This window comes from Xenopus laevis, chromosome 1L, assembly GCF_017654675.1.
Source record: "Xenopus laevis strain J_2021 chromosome 1L, Xenopus_laevis_v10.1, whole genome shotgun sequence".
NCBI classification, from domain to species: Eukaryota; Metazoa; Chordata; class Amphibia; order Anura; family Pipidae; genus Xenopus; species Xenopus laevis.
In genome coordinates, this window is record NC_054371.1 from 152,597,920 (window position 1) to 152,615,410 (window position 17,491).

Below are 17,491 nucleotides of genomic sequence, written 5' to 3' on the forward strand. Positions count from 1 at the left end.
ATTTAAATGAAGATTCATGAGATCTTAATAGACATTCCATTACCAGTGCATTTAAAATACCTTCTGTCCAACTGTAATATATATGGGCAGCTGTATAATAAAGGGGCAGTATATCTATACAAAAGATACTGGTTTAATTTACTTTATGCAATTGTCATCATTTTGTATGGTCGTGTTTTCAAATGAATTTCTTTTATTTCCCACTTACCTTATTATTCCCAGTGACTGTTCACTATTCTAAACTGTTAAAAATGTGATCTATTCATTAATATATTTCCCATCAAGCTCATTGAGCTTTACTAAAGTCTGTAACTGAGCAACTGTTACAACTAAATACATTAGTTGCTAGAATTTCTCTTATTCCATTAAGAAATTCATTCATAGAAATATGAACGTTTAACTAAATATTTGACCTGATTAGTGTAGGATTTTCATGATTTAATCTTTTGTGGTTTCGCAACACTGTGCAATGTAATTTGACATTTTGTTATTGTCTGACTTCCTCATTCTCTTCTGTCACTGTGTCTCTTGCACAGTAATACATGGCAGTGTCTTTAACTTCCATCCCATTCATTTGGAGGTAGACCTGCTTCTTCCCAGTTTCTCTAGTAATTGTAACTCTGTTTTTAAGTGAATCAGCAATAGCTGTGCCCCCACCAGTCCATACAACTCCAATACATTCCAGTCCTTTCCCAGGACGCTGCCTGATCCAGCTCACATCATAGCTAGTTAGCTCAAACCCAGAAACTGTGCAGGTCAGTCTGAGTGACTCTGAGGGTTTCACAGTTCCAGGACCAGACTCTTGTAATGTCTGAGAGAGGATACCTGCAAATAAGAGAAAATCATATTAAATATTTTATGGTTAAGAAAATAAAGTTCTTAAAACATATTATCTGTTCCTTACATGATGGCGAAAAAAACATTAAAATGAAAAATGTAATGAAGTCCATGTTAACAGGAAATGTCACTGACTAATTGTCTTACAGGAGATTAATGTTTTATATACAGTAGCGGAAGGAAAATAAGGATTTGCATAATAACGTCTGCATATAAGGCAGCTTGAGGAAAGGCAGAGTAATACTTAAATGAATCAATCTGTTCAATTAACTTAATATGAAATTTAAAATAGTTCAATAATTTAAAACTATCTCTACTGCATTTTATTTAGTATTTTAGACTAGACATTTTCTAGGATATTTTCTTTCCTTTCAGAGGTAAAGAATTCGATTTTATGTTTTATATTACTGTAAGGGGCAGATTTATCAAGGAATGAATTGAAAATTAGAATTTTTGAATTTGAATTTTGAATTTATTTTAGTGTAATTCGACTAGGGAATAGTCCAACTTCGATTTGAGTTTTAAAAAAAATTCAAAATTCAATTTCAAAATGTATCATGTACGAATAAGAATTCGACTATTTTCAATCTAAAACCTGCCGAATTGGTGTTTTAGCCTATGGGGGACCTCCTACAATCAATTTGGAGTCGTTTGGTGGACTTTTGCAAATTTAATTTATTTAACCAAAAAAAACGAATCAAATTTGATCAAATTCGATTCAAATTCAATTTGAGTTTGCGGTTCGAACCTATTCACCGAATTTAAAAAAAAAAAAAAAAAATTTTTATATAAATTTCATTGGTAGGTTTATTGTTTTTTTTTGAATTTCGAGTTTATGGGAGTTTTTATAAACTCCCATAAACTAAATTCGACCCTTGATAAATTTGCCCCTAAATGTCACATTTTTACAAATGAAGTCACACATGGAATATTTGTTTTTTCATCAACCATAAGTAGGTAAGTTAATAAACAATGTGATTTTCTACATTGAGCTATAAAATGTCATCAACTTGGTTTATCATTCTAAGTTCTGTAGCAGAAGGTTGGAAAATCCTTGAGAGCAGATTTCCCAACTCTTTATTTTGTTTGTTTGTTTGTTTGCAAGCCTTAGGCCCCAACTTAAGGAAACTTGAAGGGCATAAATGTTCCCTATGATAAATACAGCACCAGCACCCAGCCTTAAATTTCCTCTTTATAATATTTTAGATTTGCTTTTTCTTGTTACATAATTACATGACAAAGGTAAACAAAAGTTGGAAAAAAAATTAACAATCAGCATATGAAACTCTTTAAAAAGTAATTCATCACAAATAGTTTTCTAACCCTCAAGTCAAGCAACAAGCATTGCTCCTGCAGTACCAACCTGTTATGTATTTCTCATTCAGTCAGACTGGAACCTCAGCCTCGGTTATTGACTATTTCTGCCTCTAGGCTCAGCCAATTATATTGTGCAATCATATGTATATTAGGGTCCCATTTGTGTGCTGTATTTAAAAAACAAAAGTTGCTTGTGGTTTTGGACAGAATAATACAAATTCCAGAATTTTTTAAGTCAGTATTTTCAGTCTAATTTTATTCCTGCATAAATAACACTAATGGATAAATAAATAAAATGTTCCTAGCAAGTGAATATGGTTTGACTGTGCAAATGGGATATTTACATGATTTTGCTTCCCCCTACTGCAAGATTGCAGAAGGACATGATTATTGTTTTTCACTGTTCCCTGGAACCATTTGTCATTGTCACTCTTATAAAGCAATTATTTTGCTGTGTCTCTAGATTAGTGTTTTGTTGATACAATATAGTTTATTGATTGATTTAGATGAACCCTGGAGCTACTGCCACCTCCAGAGGTTTTCACATCGACCCGTGTCAATTAGCAAAGCAAACTTGCATCTAAATAACCATGCACTGGTGTCATATAAAAGAGAGCAAGATCACCATGGGGTCTGAAAAAAAAGGGTGGGCATACAGAATGGCACCATTTTGGTAAAATTGCACCACAAAAACTGATTTAGAAGTAGGCTGTCCAACATGGCTGAAATAGGGAATGTGGTCTCTGATCTGTAAGTAACAAGATGCTAACCTAGTGGTGGTTCAGAGTGTGGGAGAGGCCCTAGAGTAGTTAGGAAGATTACTTTTTTAGCTATAAGAAACACTTATATTTTGTGTTGCCATATAAAAACAAGCATCCTGTTCATGCCATTATATAAACTAATCTTCCCACAACTGGATTTTCATCTAGTATTGCTAAAGTTCTGACACATTTCTGCGTTCTACATTACACATCTCTTACTCCACAAAAAAGGCTTCTGGCATATACATTTGCTTTTATCTTAAAGGGATACTGTCATGGGGAAAACATTTTTTTTCAAAATGAATCAGTTAATAGTGCTGCTCCAGCAGAATTCTGCACTGAAATCCATTTTTCAAAAGAGCAAACAGATTTTTTTATATTCAATTTTGAAATCTTACATTTTGTCAATTTCCCAGCTGCCCCAAGTCATGTGACTTGTGCTCTGATAAACTTCAATCACTCTTTACTGTAAATTAGAGTGATATCACCCCCTCCCCTTTTCTCCCCAGCAGACAAACAAAAGAACAATGGGAAGGTAACCAGATAGCAGCTCCCTAACACAAGATAACAGCTGCCTGGTAGTTTTAAAAAAGCACTCAATAGTAAAAACCAATGTCCCACTGAGACACATTCAGTTACATTGAGAAGGAAAAACAGCAGCCTGGCAGAAAGCATTTCTCTCCTAAAGTGCAGGCACAAGTCACATGACTGGGGGCAGCTGGGAAATTGACAAAATGTCTAGCCCCATGTCAGATTTCAAAATTGAATATAAAAAAAAATCTGTTTGCTCTTTTGAGAAATGGATTTCAGTGCAGAATTCTGCTGGAGTGGCACTATTAACTGATGTGTTTTGAAAAAAACATGTTTTCCTATGACAAGATCCCTTTAATAGTAGTGTAGGATTCAAGGTCTCAGTTCAATCACAATTACTTCCGTCCAATGAAGCAAATGAATCCAATGGTAATGGTGGCGATGAATTCAATAATACGCAGATAGAGCATATATTGCTCTATCTTTGTTATGTGGACGATATTTTAGTTATCTTGAGGGGCGATATCTCTGTGTTCCATGATAATGTATACAAGGCAAACACAAAACATCCTACTGTAAAATTCACTACTGAAGTGTCAGCACACACACTTAACTTTTTGGATGTACAACTAACATTAAATGGAGCCACTTTAGAGACATACCAAGAGGGAACCTATTTGTGTCCAAACCTGAATCTAAAAGTAACACAAGGATGACATTTGTCAGTAAATTTTCAAATGCCAGTGTCCAGATCAAGAAGATAATAAAAAGGTTTTGGCCAATTTTACAGCAGGACAAAGCATTACAATATCATTGTCACAAGCCCCCATTATTCTGTTATACGAGAGGACAGACTTTACGTTATGAACCATGTCCAGCAGAACCACGGAAAAAGAGTAGATCACAATTTTTATTTCAGGGACCACCTAAAAAAGGTACTTTCCCATGTTTAAATTGTATTTGCTGTTCATCCATAATTAAAGGGGAAATAGTACATCATCCCATTAAAAAAAAAAAAAATACAACTTAACTCTTACGCCACTTGCGAAAGCACAGGTGTGATATATCTACTAAAATGCCCTTGCGGACTGGTTTACATAGGACAAACATCACGTCCAGTGAAAAGGAGAGTTAAAGAACATAGGTCTAATATACGAAATAGGAACATAAACTGACACTTCTATCTCAAGACACTTCATTTCCCATAAACACAATCTATCACAAGTTAAATGGCAAGTTTTAGAAGTAATACATATACCACAGAGAGGTGGGAATGTGTCAAAATTGCTGTTACAACAAGAAACAAAATGGATTAAAAGTAGTGATGGGCGAATTTGCGCCGTTTCGCTTTGCCGAAAAATTAGCGAATTTCGCACGAAATTCGCGAAACGGCGAAAAATTCGCGAAACGGCGCCGGCGTCCCATTTTGGCGCCGGCGCCCGTTTTTGGCGCCGGTGTCCGTTTTTCGAAAACATTTTTTTGACGCCGGCGAATTTTTTGACGCGAATTTTCGAGGACGATTCGCGAATTTATTCGCTGGCGGCGAAACGCGCAAATTCGCCGCGAATTCGCGCCTGGCGAATAAATTCGCCCATCACTAATTAAAAGACTAAATAGCTTACACCCTGAGGGACTTAATGAATACTGGAGTATGAGTAGTTTCCTATATGGATTACATTGTATCTATTTAATTCTATTCTCCTTGACTCTTTCTCTTTTAGATAAAATGGATACTTTTTGAATTATAATAGGTATTTAAATCTACTACTAAAGGGTAAGACGATTTTTATTTTTAACTAGCACTGAGAAGTACAGCTAGCTCTAGGTAGGCTTTGAGAGCAGTACCAGGATAAATGGTTTTAATTTGGTTTTTAAACAATATTTCTTTACAAATAAACCCGCTCTGAAAAAGAAATAGGAAGTTTCTTAACCAAATTTTTTCACAATATTAGTGCACTTGGAGGATATGTTACTACAAGTGGGACATTTTCACTTCTTATTTGCGTGGCAAGGCTACAGAATTATCCAATAGCAATGGTCTGCCACTAATTTCACTAATGAGAGGTGGAGTTTAAGGTTTATATTCATGAATGTTTTTGTAATGTGTTACACTTGACAAAAAGCTACACTCGAAACATGTAGGGGCCGATTCACTAACTTCGAGTGAAGGATTTGAAGGTAAAAAAACTTCGAATTTCGAAGTTTTTTTGGGCTACTTCGACCATCGAATGGGCTACTTCGACCTTCGACTACGACTTTGAATCGAAGGATTCGAACTAAAAATCGTTCGACTATTCGACCATTCGATAGTCGAAGTACTGTCTCTTTAAAAAAAACTTCGACCCCCTAGTTCGGCAGCTAAAAGCTACCGAAGTCAATGTTAGCCTATGGGGAAGGTCCCCATAGGCTTTCCTAAGTTTTTTTGATCGAAGGCTATTCCTTCGATCGTTGGATTTAAATCCTTCGAATCGTTCGATTCGAAGGATTTTATCGTTCGATCGAAGGAATTATCCTTTGATCGTTCGATCGAACTATCTGCACTAAATCCTTCCACTTTGATATTCGAAGTCGAAGGATTTTAATTCCTAGTCGAATATCGAGGGTTAATTAACCCTCGATATTCGACCCTTAGTGAATCTGCCCCGTAGTGTTTAATAAACAGCACCTTTTTGCAGCAACCCACTGCGTATTATTGAAGTTCATCACCACCATTACCGTTTGCCTTTATCTTGTACATGCCATTGTTTATTCGTGTCTTTTTTGCCCCCTACTGCAAGATTGTGGAAGGGCAGTATTAGAGTTTTTGTTGCACTGCTCTGTGATTATTTGTCACTGTGTGTCTGTAGCACAGTAATACATTGCAGTGTCTTCAGTTTGTAGATTGTTCATTTGCAGATATAACTTGTTGTTATTATTGTCTCTGGAGATGGTGAATCTTCCTTTAACTGAATCAGCATAGTATGTGCTACCCCCGTCGCTGCTTATACGAGACACCCACTGTAATCCTTTCCCAGGAGCCTGTCTAACCCAGCTCATCCGGGTGCTACTGAATGTGAAGCCAGAGGCTGTGCAGGACAGTTTGTGAGACCCTCCCGGCTTTATCACCACTGACTCTGACTGGTCAAGTTGTACATCACAATGACCTCCTGAAATAGATTAGAGATAAAACCAGTTTATTATAAGTAATAGCTTGAGGAATAATTTAATTATTCAGTATCTCCTGAACATTCTTACCTGATAAACCAGAGAGAAATATTAAGCAAATAAGAAACAACTTCATACTGACAGTGTGAGTTTTGGGACTGGCAGTTGGATGTAGCACATCTGATTCCTCTGTTTTAACTGGAAACTGCAGTTTTTTTTTAAAGGAACAAACAGAACATTTGATTTGTATTTGCATAATTTGCTAAGGGTTAATATAACCAACCTGCCTCCTTTACATTGTATAAAACTATGTTGTCACACAAGATACTCATATACTTATAAAAGAAGGTTAATGTGTTATATATTCCCTCAAATGTGCTTTTAATTATATTATACCATGCATTGGGTAAGCATACAGTAAGCATCTGAAAAAAAAAAGAAATAGTGGTGGGAGGGTCAAACAAGTGGCTTGATCAATTTCATTTCACAATCACTGCGACTTCAGTATTATTTGAAGTCTTACTCATTATTCCATAAACAGTGAGTTCAATATTCCATCCAACTGTAACATCAATGGACACATGTATAATAATGTGTTTTAAAAGAGTTATATATCTGTAGAAAACATGTTAAGGGCCATTTACTTACACAAGTACATTGTGCAAATTGCAAATTCAAATTCCAGCATAATTGTAGGGGCAGGGGGTGTTGCATCTGATTGTGGCCAACACATCAAAATGTAGGTTTGGATTTTGACACATTTGCAGTTAATGATCTCCATGGTTCCCTTGTCTCAATATGTACACTTTTTGCAACAGGAGGCAGAATGGAAGCACTGGCTCTGAGTGCAACTGTATGGAAGCACAAGGAGCATGTTTGGGTACAAGAGCTGTCAAGTTACACTACAACCTTAACCGTTTTTGGGCCCATGTATAGTAACATAAATGCTTAAATGACATGACTTCTTTTACATGTCTTGCTAAATGTATTCTTAAAATGAATAAGTTTAATTTCCCACTCCCAATATACTGTCATGAAGGAGCTCAGTAAAACTGATATTCTAAATAGTTAAACATTTGATACATTATTTTGTTTAACTTAAGTATGTAACAGATTAACATTTGATACATTATCTGCTGTCATTTCTCCGATGTTGCAATGCTCAGAAATGTTTAATTTAATGTATCAAAGTTTAGCAATTGAGTCAGTCCAGGCTGAGTGGAGGAGGGTACTGGGAGAGTTTTGGTTCATTATATGTCTATTTGCCTAATGAAATGTTCCTTTATGACTCCCAATATATCAATCTACCAGGTGTGCCATCTGTTGCATAATGCTTTACATTTAATTTAGATAGAGACATGTTTCACTAAGAAACATGAGTGTGGACGATTAAACTATTGTATTTTAATGCTTACATTTTATTAGTAAAACTGTGCAAATAAAAAAAAATTAAACAACAATACATTTTGTATATTTTGTATATTTTGTAAAGGTTCTTCTAGAGTTGATAGAATAGAAGAAAAAGGTCCCAAAACCATGCTATATGTTGGTTCATACAATGAGACTCTAATATAATTAACATGAATGATAATGAGGCTGTCAAAGCATATTATCTTTTTTTTTGTGGTTTTACATTACTGTGAGTTAACATTCAGTTATTGTCTGACTTCCTCATTCTCTTCTGTCACTGTGTATCTTGCATAGTGATGGGCGAATTTATTCGCCAGGTGTGAATTTGCGTCAAAAAAACGAGACGTCGGCGCCATTTCGCAAATTTTTTGACGTTTCGCGAATTTCTCGCGAAATCCACGAATTTTCCGGCGAAGTGAAACGGCGCAAATTCGCCCATCACTAATCTTGCACAGTAATACATGGCAGTGTCTTTAACTTCCATCCCAGTCATTTGGAGGTAGACCTGCTTCTTCCCAGTATCTCTAGTAATTGTTTTTAAGTGAATCTGCAATAGCTGTGCTTCCACTCGCCCATACAGCTCCAATCCATTCCAGTCCCTTCCCAGGAGGCTGCCTGATCCAGTGCATATGATAGCTAGTTAGCTCAAACCCAGAAACTGTGCAGGTCAGTCTGAGTGACTCTGAGGGTTTCACAGTTCCAGGACCAGACTCTTGTAATGTCTGACACAGGATACCTGCAAATAAGAGAAAATCATAAAAAATATTTTATGGTTCAAATAAAATAAAGTTACTAAAATATTGTATCTATTCCTTACATGATGGTGAAAAAAACATAAAAATGAAAAATATAATGAAGTCCATTTTAGCAGGAAATGTCACTGACCAATTGTCTTAAAGGAGATTGTTAATGTTTTATACACTGTAGCGGAAGGAAAATAATAATTTGCATAATAACATGTGCATATAAGGCAGCTTGAGGAATGGCAGAGTAATAATAATTAAATGAATCAGTCTGTACGTTCAACTTAATATGAAATATAAAATAGAACAATATTTAAAAAAAAATATTTTTTTGGATATCTTCTTTCCTTCCTGGGGTATAGAATTACGTTTTATGTTTTAATGGTTTTATACTACTGTAAATATCATATTTTAACAAATGGAATTTTTTTTCCGTAAACCCTCAGCAAGTAAGTTAATGTACAACTACAATGTGATTTTCTACATTGAGCTATAAAATGTCATCAACTTGGTTTATCATACTAAGTTGTGTAGCAGAAGGTTGGAAAATCTTTGAGAGCAGATTTTTTCAACTCAGGTGAAAACATCCAGTAGACATCAGTGTCTTAATTATCTTTCATTTGTTTGTTTGCAAGATTTAGTCCCCAACCTAAGGAAACTTGAAGGGCATAAATGCTCCCTATAATAGATACAGCATCCAGCCTTTTATTTACTCTTTATAATATTTTATATTTGCTTTTTCTTGTTACATTATTACATGACAAAAGTAAACAAAAGTTAAAAGAAATGTAACAGTCAGCATATGAAACTTTCTTTAAAAAGCAGCTTTCAGCTCAAATAGTTTTCTATCCTCCAAGGCAAGCAACAAGCATTACTCCTGCAGTACCAACCTGGAATTATGAATTTCTCATTCATTGAGACTGGAACCTCAGCCTTAGTTACTGACTATTTCTGCCTCTAGGCTCCGCCAATTATATTGTGCAATCATATGTATATTAGCGTCCCATTTGTGTGCTGTATTTTTAAAAACAAAAACAAAAAGTTACTTGTGGTTTTGGACAGAAAAATACTAACTCCAGGATTTTCAGTCTAATGTTATTCCTGCATCAATAACACTAATGGATAAATAAATAAAATGTTCCTAGCAAGTGAATATGGGTTGACTGTGCAAATGGGATAATAACATGATTTTGCTTCCCCCTACTGCAAGATTGCAGAAGGACATGATAATTGTTTTTCACTGTTCCCTGAAACCATTTGTCATTGTCACTCTTATAAAGCAGTATTTTGCTGTGTCTCTAGATTAGTGGTTTATAGTTTCCTAAAAGTTTACTTTTACGTGAATCATCTTCAGGGCGAACCTACCCAATTTGCCACCCTCGTCTTCATTTTTTGCCGCCTCCCCACGGCACTCACCTTCAGCGCAGGGGTACTCCGCCAATGAAGCAAGTTGAGGCACTCGCCTCAGGCGGCAGCGTCCCCCCTGGTTGCCAGGGGCGGCAAAAATGCCGCTCCTGGTAACTAAGAGCCGAATTTCCGGTTTTAAAACCGGAAATTCGGCTCTTCTAGTGCAAGATTACCACGGGCTGTGGCTTAGCTTCTTGTGGTTTTTAATAGCACCCCTTACCCACCCCTTTAAACTAATGGTGGTCCTATGCTTTTAAATATGGGCGTTGGTTTGGGCAATCTCTCTCACTTAAAAGCCCTTATGGGCGGGGGAGGATTTAGACTTTAGACTGAAACCAATGTTCAACACACACTGAATACAGGTAATGCTATTATGCAGAGAACAAAGTCTTTTTATACTATGACCTGAGATAAATAAGTTAGGGACCGCCATATGGGGTTTTGCCTTGACGTGGTATGGTGGCTTTTTAACTTTATGATCATAACTTTGTAACTAAAAAACCCTGTATTGTAAACAAGTGCACTTGCATTTATACTGAATTACTTATGAGACAGGGGACCAGGGAAGTGCATTGTAAGAAGCACTTCCATTATACTTAAATATACTTGAATTTAGCCTTAAGAGTGCTACCACAACCCCCCGGATTTTGTACAAGATCACCACGGGGTCTGAAAGAAAAGTGTGGGCCTAGAGAATGGCATCATTTTGGAAAAAGTGCAGCACAAAAGCTGATTTAGAAGTAGGCTGTGTGACCTGGCTGAAATAGGGAATGTGGTCTCTGATCTGTGAGTAACAGGATGCTAACCTAGTGGTGGTTCAGAGTGTGGGAGAGGCCCTAGGGTAGTTAAGAAGACTATATTTTTAGCTATATGAAAAACTTACATTTTGGGGCACATTTACTTAGCTCGAGTGAAGGAATAGAATAAAAAAAAATTAGAATTTTGAATGTTTTTTTTGGCTATTTCGACCATCGAATTGGCTACTTTGACCTTCGACTACGACTTAGACTTCGAATCGAATGATTCGAACTAAAAATCGTTCGACTATTCGACCATTCGATAGTCGAAGTACTGTCTCTTTAAAAAAGAAAACTTCGACCCCCTAGTTCGCCACCTTAAACCTACCAAAGTCAATGTTAGCTTATGGGGAAGGTCCCATAAGCTTTACTAGCTTTTTTGGGTCGAAGAAAAATTGTTCGATCGATGGATTAAAATCCTTTGAATCGAACGATTCGAAGGATTTAATAGTTCGATCGAACGAATTGCAGTAAATCCTTCGACTTCGATATTCGAAGTCGAAGAATTTCAATTCGGCAGGTGAATATCGAGGGTTAATTAACCTTCGATATTCGACCATAAGTAAATTTGCCCCTTTGTGTTGCCATATGAAGACAAGCACCCTATTCATGCCAGTATAAAAGCTAAACTTTCCACAACTGGATTTTCATCTAGTATTGCTATAGTTCTGACACATTTCTGCATTCTACATTATACATCACTCACTCCCCAAAAAAGGCTTCTGGCATATACATTTGCTTTTATCTTGTACATTCCATTATTTATTCATGTCTTTGTTTGCCCCCTACTGTAAAATTGTGGAAGGGCAGGAGAAGAGTTTTTGTTGCACTGCTCTGTGATTATTTGTCACTGTGTATCTAGCACAGTAATACACGGCAGTGTCTTCAGTTTGTAGATTGTTCATTTGCAGATATAACTTGTTGTTATTATTGTCTCTGGAGATGGTGAATCTTCCTTTAACTGAATCAGCATAGACTGTGCTACCCCCGTCGCTGCTTATACTAGACACCCACTGTAATCCTTTCCCAGGAGCCTGTCTAACCCAGTACATCCAGTGATCACTGAATGTGAAGCCAGAGGCTGTGCAGGACAGTTTGTGAGACCCTCCCGGCTTTATCACCACTGACTCTGACTGGGCAAGTTGTACATCACAGTGAACTCCTGAAATAGATTAGACATAAAACCAGTTTATTATAAGTGATAGCCTGAGGAATAATTTAATTATTCAGTATCTCCTGAACATTCTTACCTGATAAACCTGAGAGAAATATTAAGAAAACAAGAAAAAACTTCATGCTGACAGTGTGAATTGGGACTGGCAGTTGAATATAGCACATCTGATTCCTCTGCTTTAAATGGAAGCTGCAGGTTTTTTATTTAAAGAAACAAACTGATCATTTGATTTTTATTTGCATAATTTGGTATGAGTTAATATAACCAACTTGCCTCCTTTACATTGTGTAAAACAATTCTGTCACAAAAGATACACATTTACTTGTAAACTAACTTTAAAGTGTTCTATATTCTCACAAAGGAGCTTTTTATTTTTATACCTTTGCATTGGGTAAGCATACAGTAAGCATCTGAGAAAAATGTCATGGTAGGTGAGACAAATCTAATGGTACTTGGTGAAAGCTTGTTATAATGCTCAGTTTTCTAGGCATTCCTTGACAAGAGGAATATTACATTTACATAGCAAGATGCTTCCTTGCTAAAAAAAAGTATTTCCTAGCAAGGTAACTGCCAACTTTTAGTATTATTGTTGCTAAAGGTTCCTATGGAAGCTGTGCATGAGAATTTGTAAGAATCTTTTAGCTTTCCTTCATAGGCATTTAGCTGCCATGGCAAAAATATGAAATGTTTAATTTGCTCTAAAGTGCAGTAGAATCCATTTTTTACTTTTCAAACAGGTCTTTAAAAAATGCTACTGTGTCTAAAGTAAAGTAAAATTGTAAAATTAATTTTCTGACAAGCAATTCTACAAATATTTATTCTATGTATGACAGCTTAATAGCTTTGAAATAAAAAAAAACAAGTAAATTTGCAAAACACATCATTTAAATATTTTATAAACCATAAATTAAAAATAATTATCCATTTAAAAAATCAGTGGAAAACAGAAAAGTATATTTTTGCAGTTTGGCTGCTTATCAACTAAGTGCAAGTGCCGTAAAGGGTTCCAACATGTAGTAATACCTTCTGCCACCAGTAATAGGATTGGAAACATTCATAATACATATATATATATGCTTCCCACATCTTTAATGAGAACATTCGTCGTCTGTCTTGTGAAACAAGTGGCCCGATGAATCCCTTTCATTTCACAATCGCTGTGACTTCAGTATTATTTGAGGTCCTAATAATTATTCCATAAACAGTGAATTCAATATTCCTCCTGTTCAACTGTAACATCAATGGACACACGTATAATAATGTGTATTTAAAGAGTAGTATATCTGTAGAAAACATGTGAAGGGCAATTTCAAATTCCAGTATAACGGTAGCAGCAGGGGGGTGTTGCATCTGACACAATTGTGGGCAACACATTAAAAGCCATTAGCATATTTGGAGTTTGACACATTTGAAGTTACCACCACTTAAATGTGGCATGATCTTCATCGTTCTCTTGTCTCAATCTCCACACTTTTTGCAACAAGAGGCAGAATGGAAGCACTGGCTCTGAGTGCAACTGTATGGAAGCACAAGGAGCATGTTTGGATACAAGTGCTGTCAAGTTACACTACATCCATAACTGTTTTTGGGCCCATGTAGAGTAACATAAATGCTTAAATGATATGACTTGTTTTACATGCCTTTCTAAATGTATTCGTAAAATGAATAATTTTAATTTCCCACTCCCCTTAAACTTTCCAGAAGCAGCTCAGTAAGACTGGTTGCCAATATTCTAAATAGTTAAAAAAACATTTTTACATTATTTTGTTTAACTTAAGGGGCTGATTCACTAAATTTGAGTGAAGGATTAGAAGTAAAAAAAACTTCGAAGGTTTTTTTGGGCTACTTCGACCATCGAATGGGCTACTTCGACCGTCGACTACGACTTCGAATCGAAGGATTCAAACTAAAAATCGTTCGACTATTCGACCATTCGATAGTCGAAGTACTGTCTCTTTAAAAAAAACTTCGACCCCCTAGTTCGCCACCTAAAAGCTACCGAAGTCAATGTTAGCCTATGGGGACATTTTTTTGATCGAAGGATATTCCTTCGATCATTGGAATAAAATCCTTCGATTCGAAGGATTTAATCGTTCGATCAAATTTTCTGCGCTAAATCCTTCGACTTCGATATTCGAAGTCGAAGGATATCAATTCCTAGTTGAATATCGAGGGTTAATTAACCCTCAATATTCGACCCATAGTGAATCAGCCCCTAAGTGTGTAACAGATTAACATTTTGATTATCTGCTGTCATGTCTCCAACGCTGCTCAGAAATGTTTTATTTAATGTATCAAAGTTTAACAATTCAGTCAGTCCAGGCTGAGTGGAGGAGGGTACTGGTTCATTATATGTCTATATGCATATGATTTCTAAATGATAACCCTAGCTAATAAAACGTTCCTTTATGACTCCCAATCTGTTAATCTACCAGGCATGCCATCTGTTGCATAATGCTTCACATTCAATTTAGGAATGCTGCTAGGAAACACGAGTGTGGACAATTAAGTTATTGTATTGCAATGCCTACATTTTATTAGCAAAACTGTGCAAATAAAAAAAATTGAAACCACCATCACATTTTGTTAAGGTGAACTACCCCTTTAATATAATTTTTTTTCCTCTAGAGTTGATGGAATGGAAGAAAAAGGTCCCAAAACCATGCTATATTTTGGCTGCAATATAATTAACATAAATGATAATGGGGCTGTCAAAGCAAGTTATCTTTTTTTTGGTTTTACATTACTGTGAGTTAACATTTAGTTATTGACTGACTTCCTCATTCTCATCTGTCACTGTGTATCTTGCACAGTAATACATGGCAGTGTCTTTAACTTCCATCCCAGTCATTTGGAGGTAGACCTGCTTCTTCCCATTGTCTTTAGTAATTGTAACTCTGTTTTTAAGTGAATCAGCAAAAGCTGTACCCCCACTACCGTATACTTCTCCAATCCATTCCGGTCCCTTCCCAGGAGGCTGCCTCATCCAGTTTACAGCATAGCTAGTTAGCTCAAACCCAGAAACTGTGCAGGTCAATCTGAGTGACTCTGAGGGTTTCACAGTTCTAGGACCAGACTCTTGTAATGTCTGAGAGAGGACACCTGCAAAGGAGAGAGGATCATAATAAATATTTTATGGTTCAAATAAAATAAGGTTACTAAAATATTTTATCTGTTCCTTACATGATGGAGAAAAAAACATAAAAATGAAAAAAATAATGAATTCCATGTTCGCAGGAAATGTCACTGACTAATTGTCTTACAGGAGATTGTTAATGTTTTATACACTGTAGCGGAAGGAAAATAATAATTTGCATAATGAATTCTGCTTATAAGACAGCTTGAGGAAAGGGAAGTGTTATAATGAAATAGACAATTGAATGATAATTAACACAGAATATGACATATATATAAAAAGTATAGTAAACTTTATTACTGTATTAATGTTATCAGACCTTTATGATCACGATATTTTCTAAGATTGGATTGTAAATCTGTCGCAATTACCAATGACCTCACACATAATAATATTTTTTTTTTTATCAATAAGCAAAATAAATTCTCATGAATAACAGAAGGCTTGAAAATCTCTGTTTTATTAACTCTGGTGAAAGTGCCCAGGAGGCTTCATTATTGTCTAAATAACATTTGGCTTTTGCTTTTTTTTAATTGATGTAATAACAGAACACATTTCAGAGATGCACACAGGGTTCCAATAATGTGTCCGTTACTGATGTAATGTAGCCCTCTCCCTAACAGAAACTGACATTCATTTTGAGATGATTTTCTTCACTTTTCTCAAAATCCCTTACACAAGTGGTTGCATATTACTGCAATTTTGTACAGTTTAGGACAATATGATATAATTTTTTCTCATGGTTTAAGTTTTTCCCATTAAATTCAGTCTGATTAATTTTCCTCTCACACCAAGGTAACAAACTTAATTGCACTTGCTGCACTGGCAGAGTTGAATTTCCTTGGGTCCGCAGCTTTTTGCTTCCCCTGGTAACTGGCCTCTCCATGCCGCCTGAGTTCTAACCTAGCCTCATGGTAGGATCAGCCCTGTTTGCCATGTTGTTTCATCCTTTGGTTTAAATTACTTTCCCTGTTGTTTTCCAATATATATTTGTATGTTTTGTATATTTATACTATTTATTTGTGTATTCTATGTTTTTTTTTTTTTGTTGTCTATGGTCCTTGCATAATGACATACTCGGATGCCATCAACTTCCCTTTCCCGTCACTCAGTGTTTATTAGGTGTTTAGTAGGCATGTTTCTGTTTGTTATATACATATATATGTATATGTATGTAGATGTTCTTTATGTGTATATATGTATGTGTGTGTCTACACAGTCATATGAAAAAGTTTGGGAACCCCTCTTAATTCCTTGGAGTTTTGTTTATTATTGGCTGAGCTTTCAGAGTTGCTACTTCCTTTTAATATATAACATGCCTTATGGAAACAGTAGAATTACAGCATTGACATAAATTTATTGGATTAACAGAAAATATGCACTCAATAGTAAAAACCCATGTTACATTGAGAAAGAAAAACAGCAGCCTGCCAGAAAGCATTTCTCTCCTAAAGTGCAGGCACAAGTCACATGACTTGGGGCAGCTGGGAAATTGACAATATGTCTAGCCCCATGTCAGATTTCAAGATTGAATATAAAAAAATCTGTTTGCTCTTTTGAGAAATGGATTTCAGTGCAGAGTTCTGCTGGAGTAGCACTATTAACTGATTCATTTTGAAAAAAACATGTTTTCCGATGACAGGATCCCTTTAAGAATATTTAAGTTGTTCTTAATATTTTTTATAGTATCAACATACTGTGGGCTGTAAGTCAAAATTAACTATATGTGATTAGACTTTCAAATGTAAGCGGGGCTTCCTTACTGTGTCTAGCTGGTTGGAGACTGATCGATTTTGTATTTGCTAAAGAGAGTATCTCTGGGAGTATATACAGCTCTATGGAAAGCACAGTTAAGGCAGGACAAAGAGTAACCATGTGTACAGAGTCTATCCCTAAGTTCACATGATTTATTCGCAAAGTCGTTGAAATCTGAACACAGACATTTTATTCTTAAATATTGGCCTGTTGGAATGTTACATATAAAATGCGAAGGATGTGAAGAAGAGGGGCTTAGGATAATGTTAGTAGTGCATTATTTCCAGATATAAAGAGGTGGTTACAGACCCATTATTGGAGAGTGAAATATCTAAAAATGCAAAAGATGTGGGATTTATTTAATAAGTGATTTGGAGGTTTAAAGTATTATTAATAATGTGCACAATAAACAGGTCATTATTACAAGACCACACTAGGATCAGGTCATCTATGTAGTATCCATATAATGTAATATTTTT

At 35.8% G+C, this 17,491-nt stretch overlaps 1 protein-coding gene and 3 gene segments (V, D, J or C); all 4 read right to left on the reverse strand.

Moving 5' to 3' along the window:
* The window catches only part of LOC101027262 (uncharacterized), an 834,796-nt gene that overhangs the window by 810,352 nt on the left and 6,953 nt on the right, over window positions 1–17,491 (reverse strand).
* LOC108695610 lies at window positions 176–8,863 on the reverse strand. The segment is given in 2 exon segments: window positions 176–825; window positions 8,818–8,863. Coding segments are annotated over 2 exon segments (384 nt in total).
* LOC121394344 lies at window positions 11,718–12,283 on the reverse strand. The segment is given in 2 exon segments: window positions 11,718–12,109; window positions 12,198–12,283. Coding segments are annotated over 2 exon segments (423 nt in total).
* LOC108695611 lies at window positions 14,886–16,143 on the reverse strand. The segment is given in 2 exon segments: window positions 14,886–15,223; window positions 16,062–16,143. Coding segments are annotated over 2 exon segments (420 nt in total).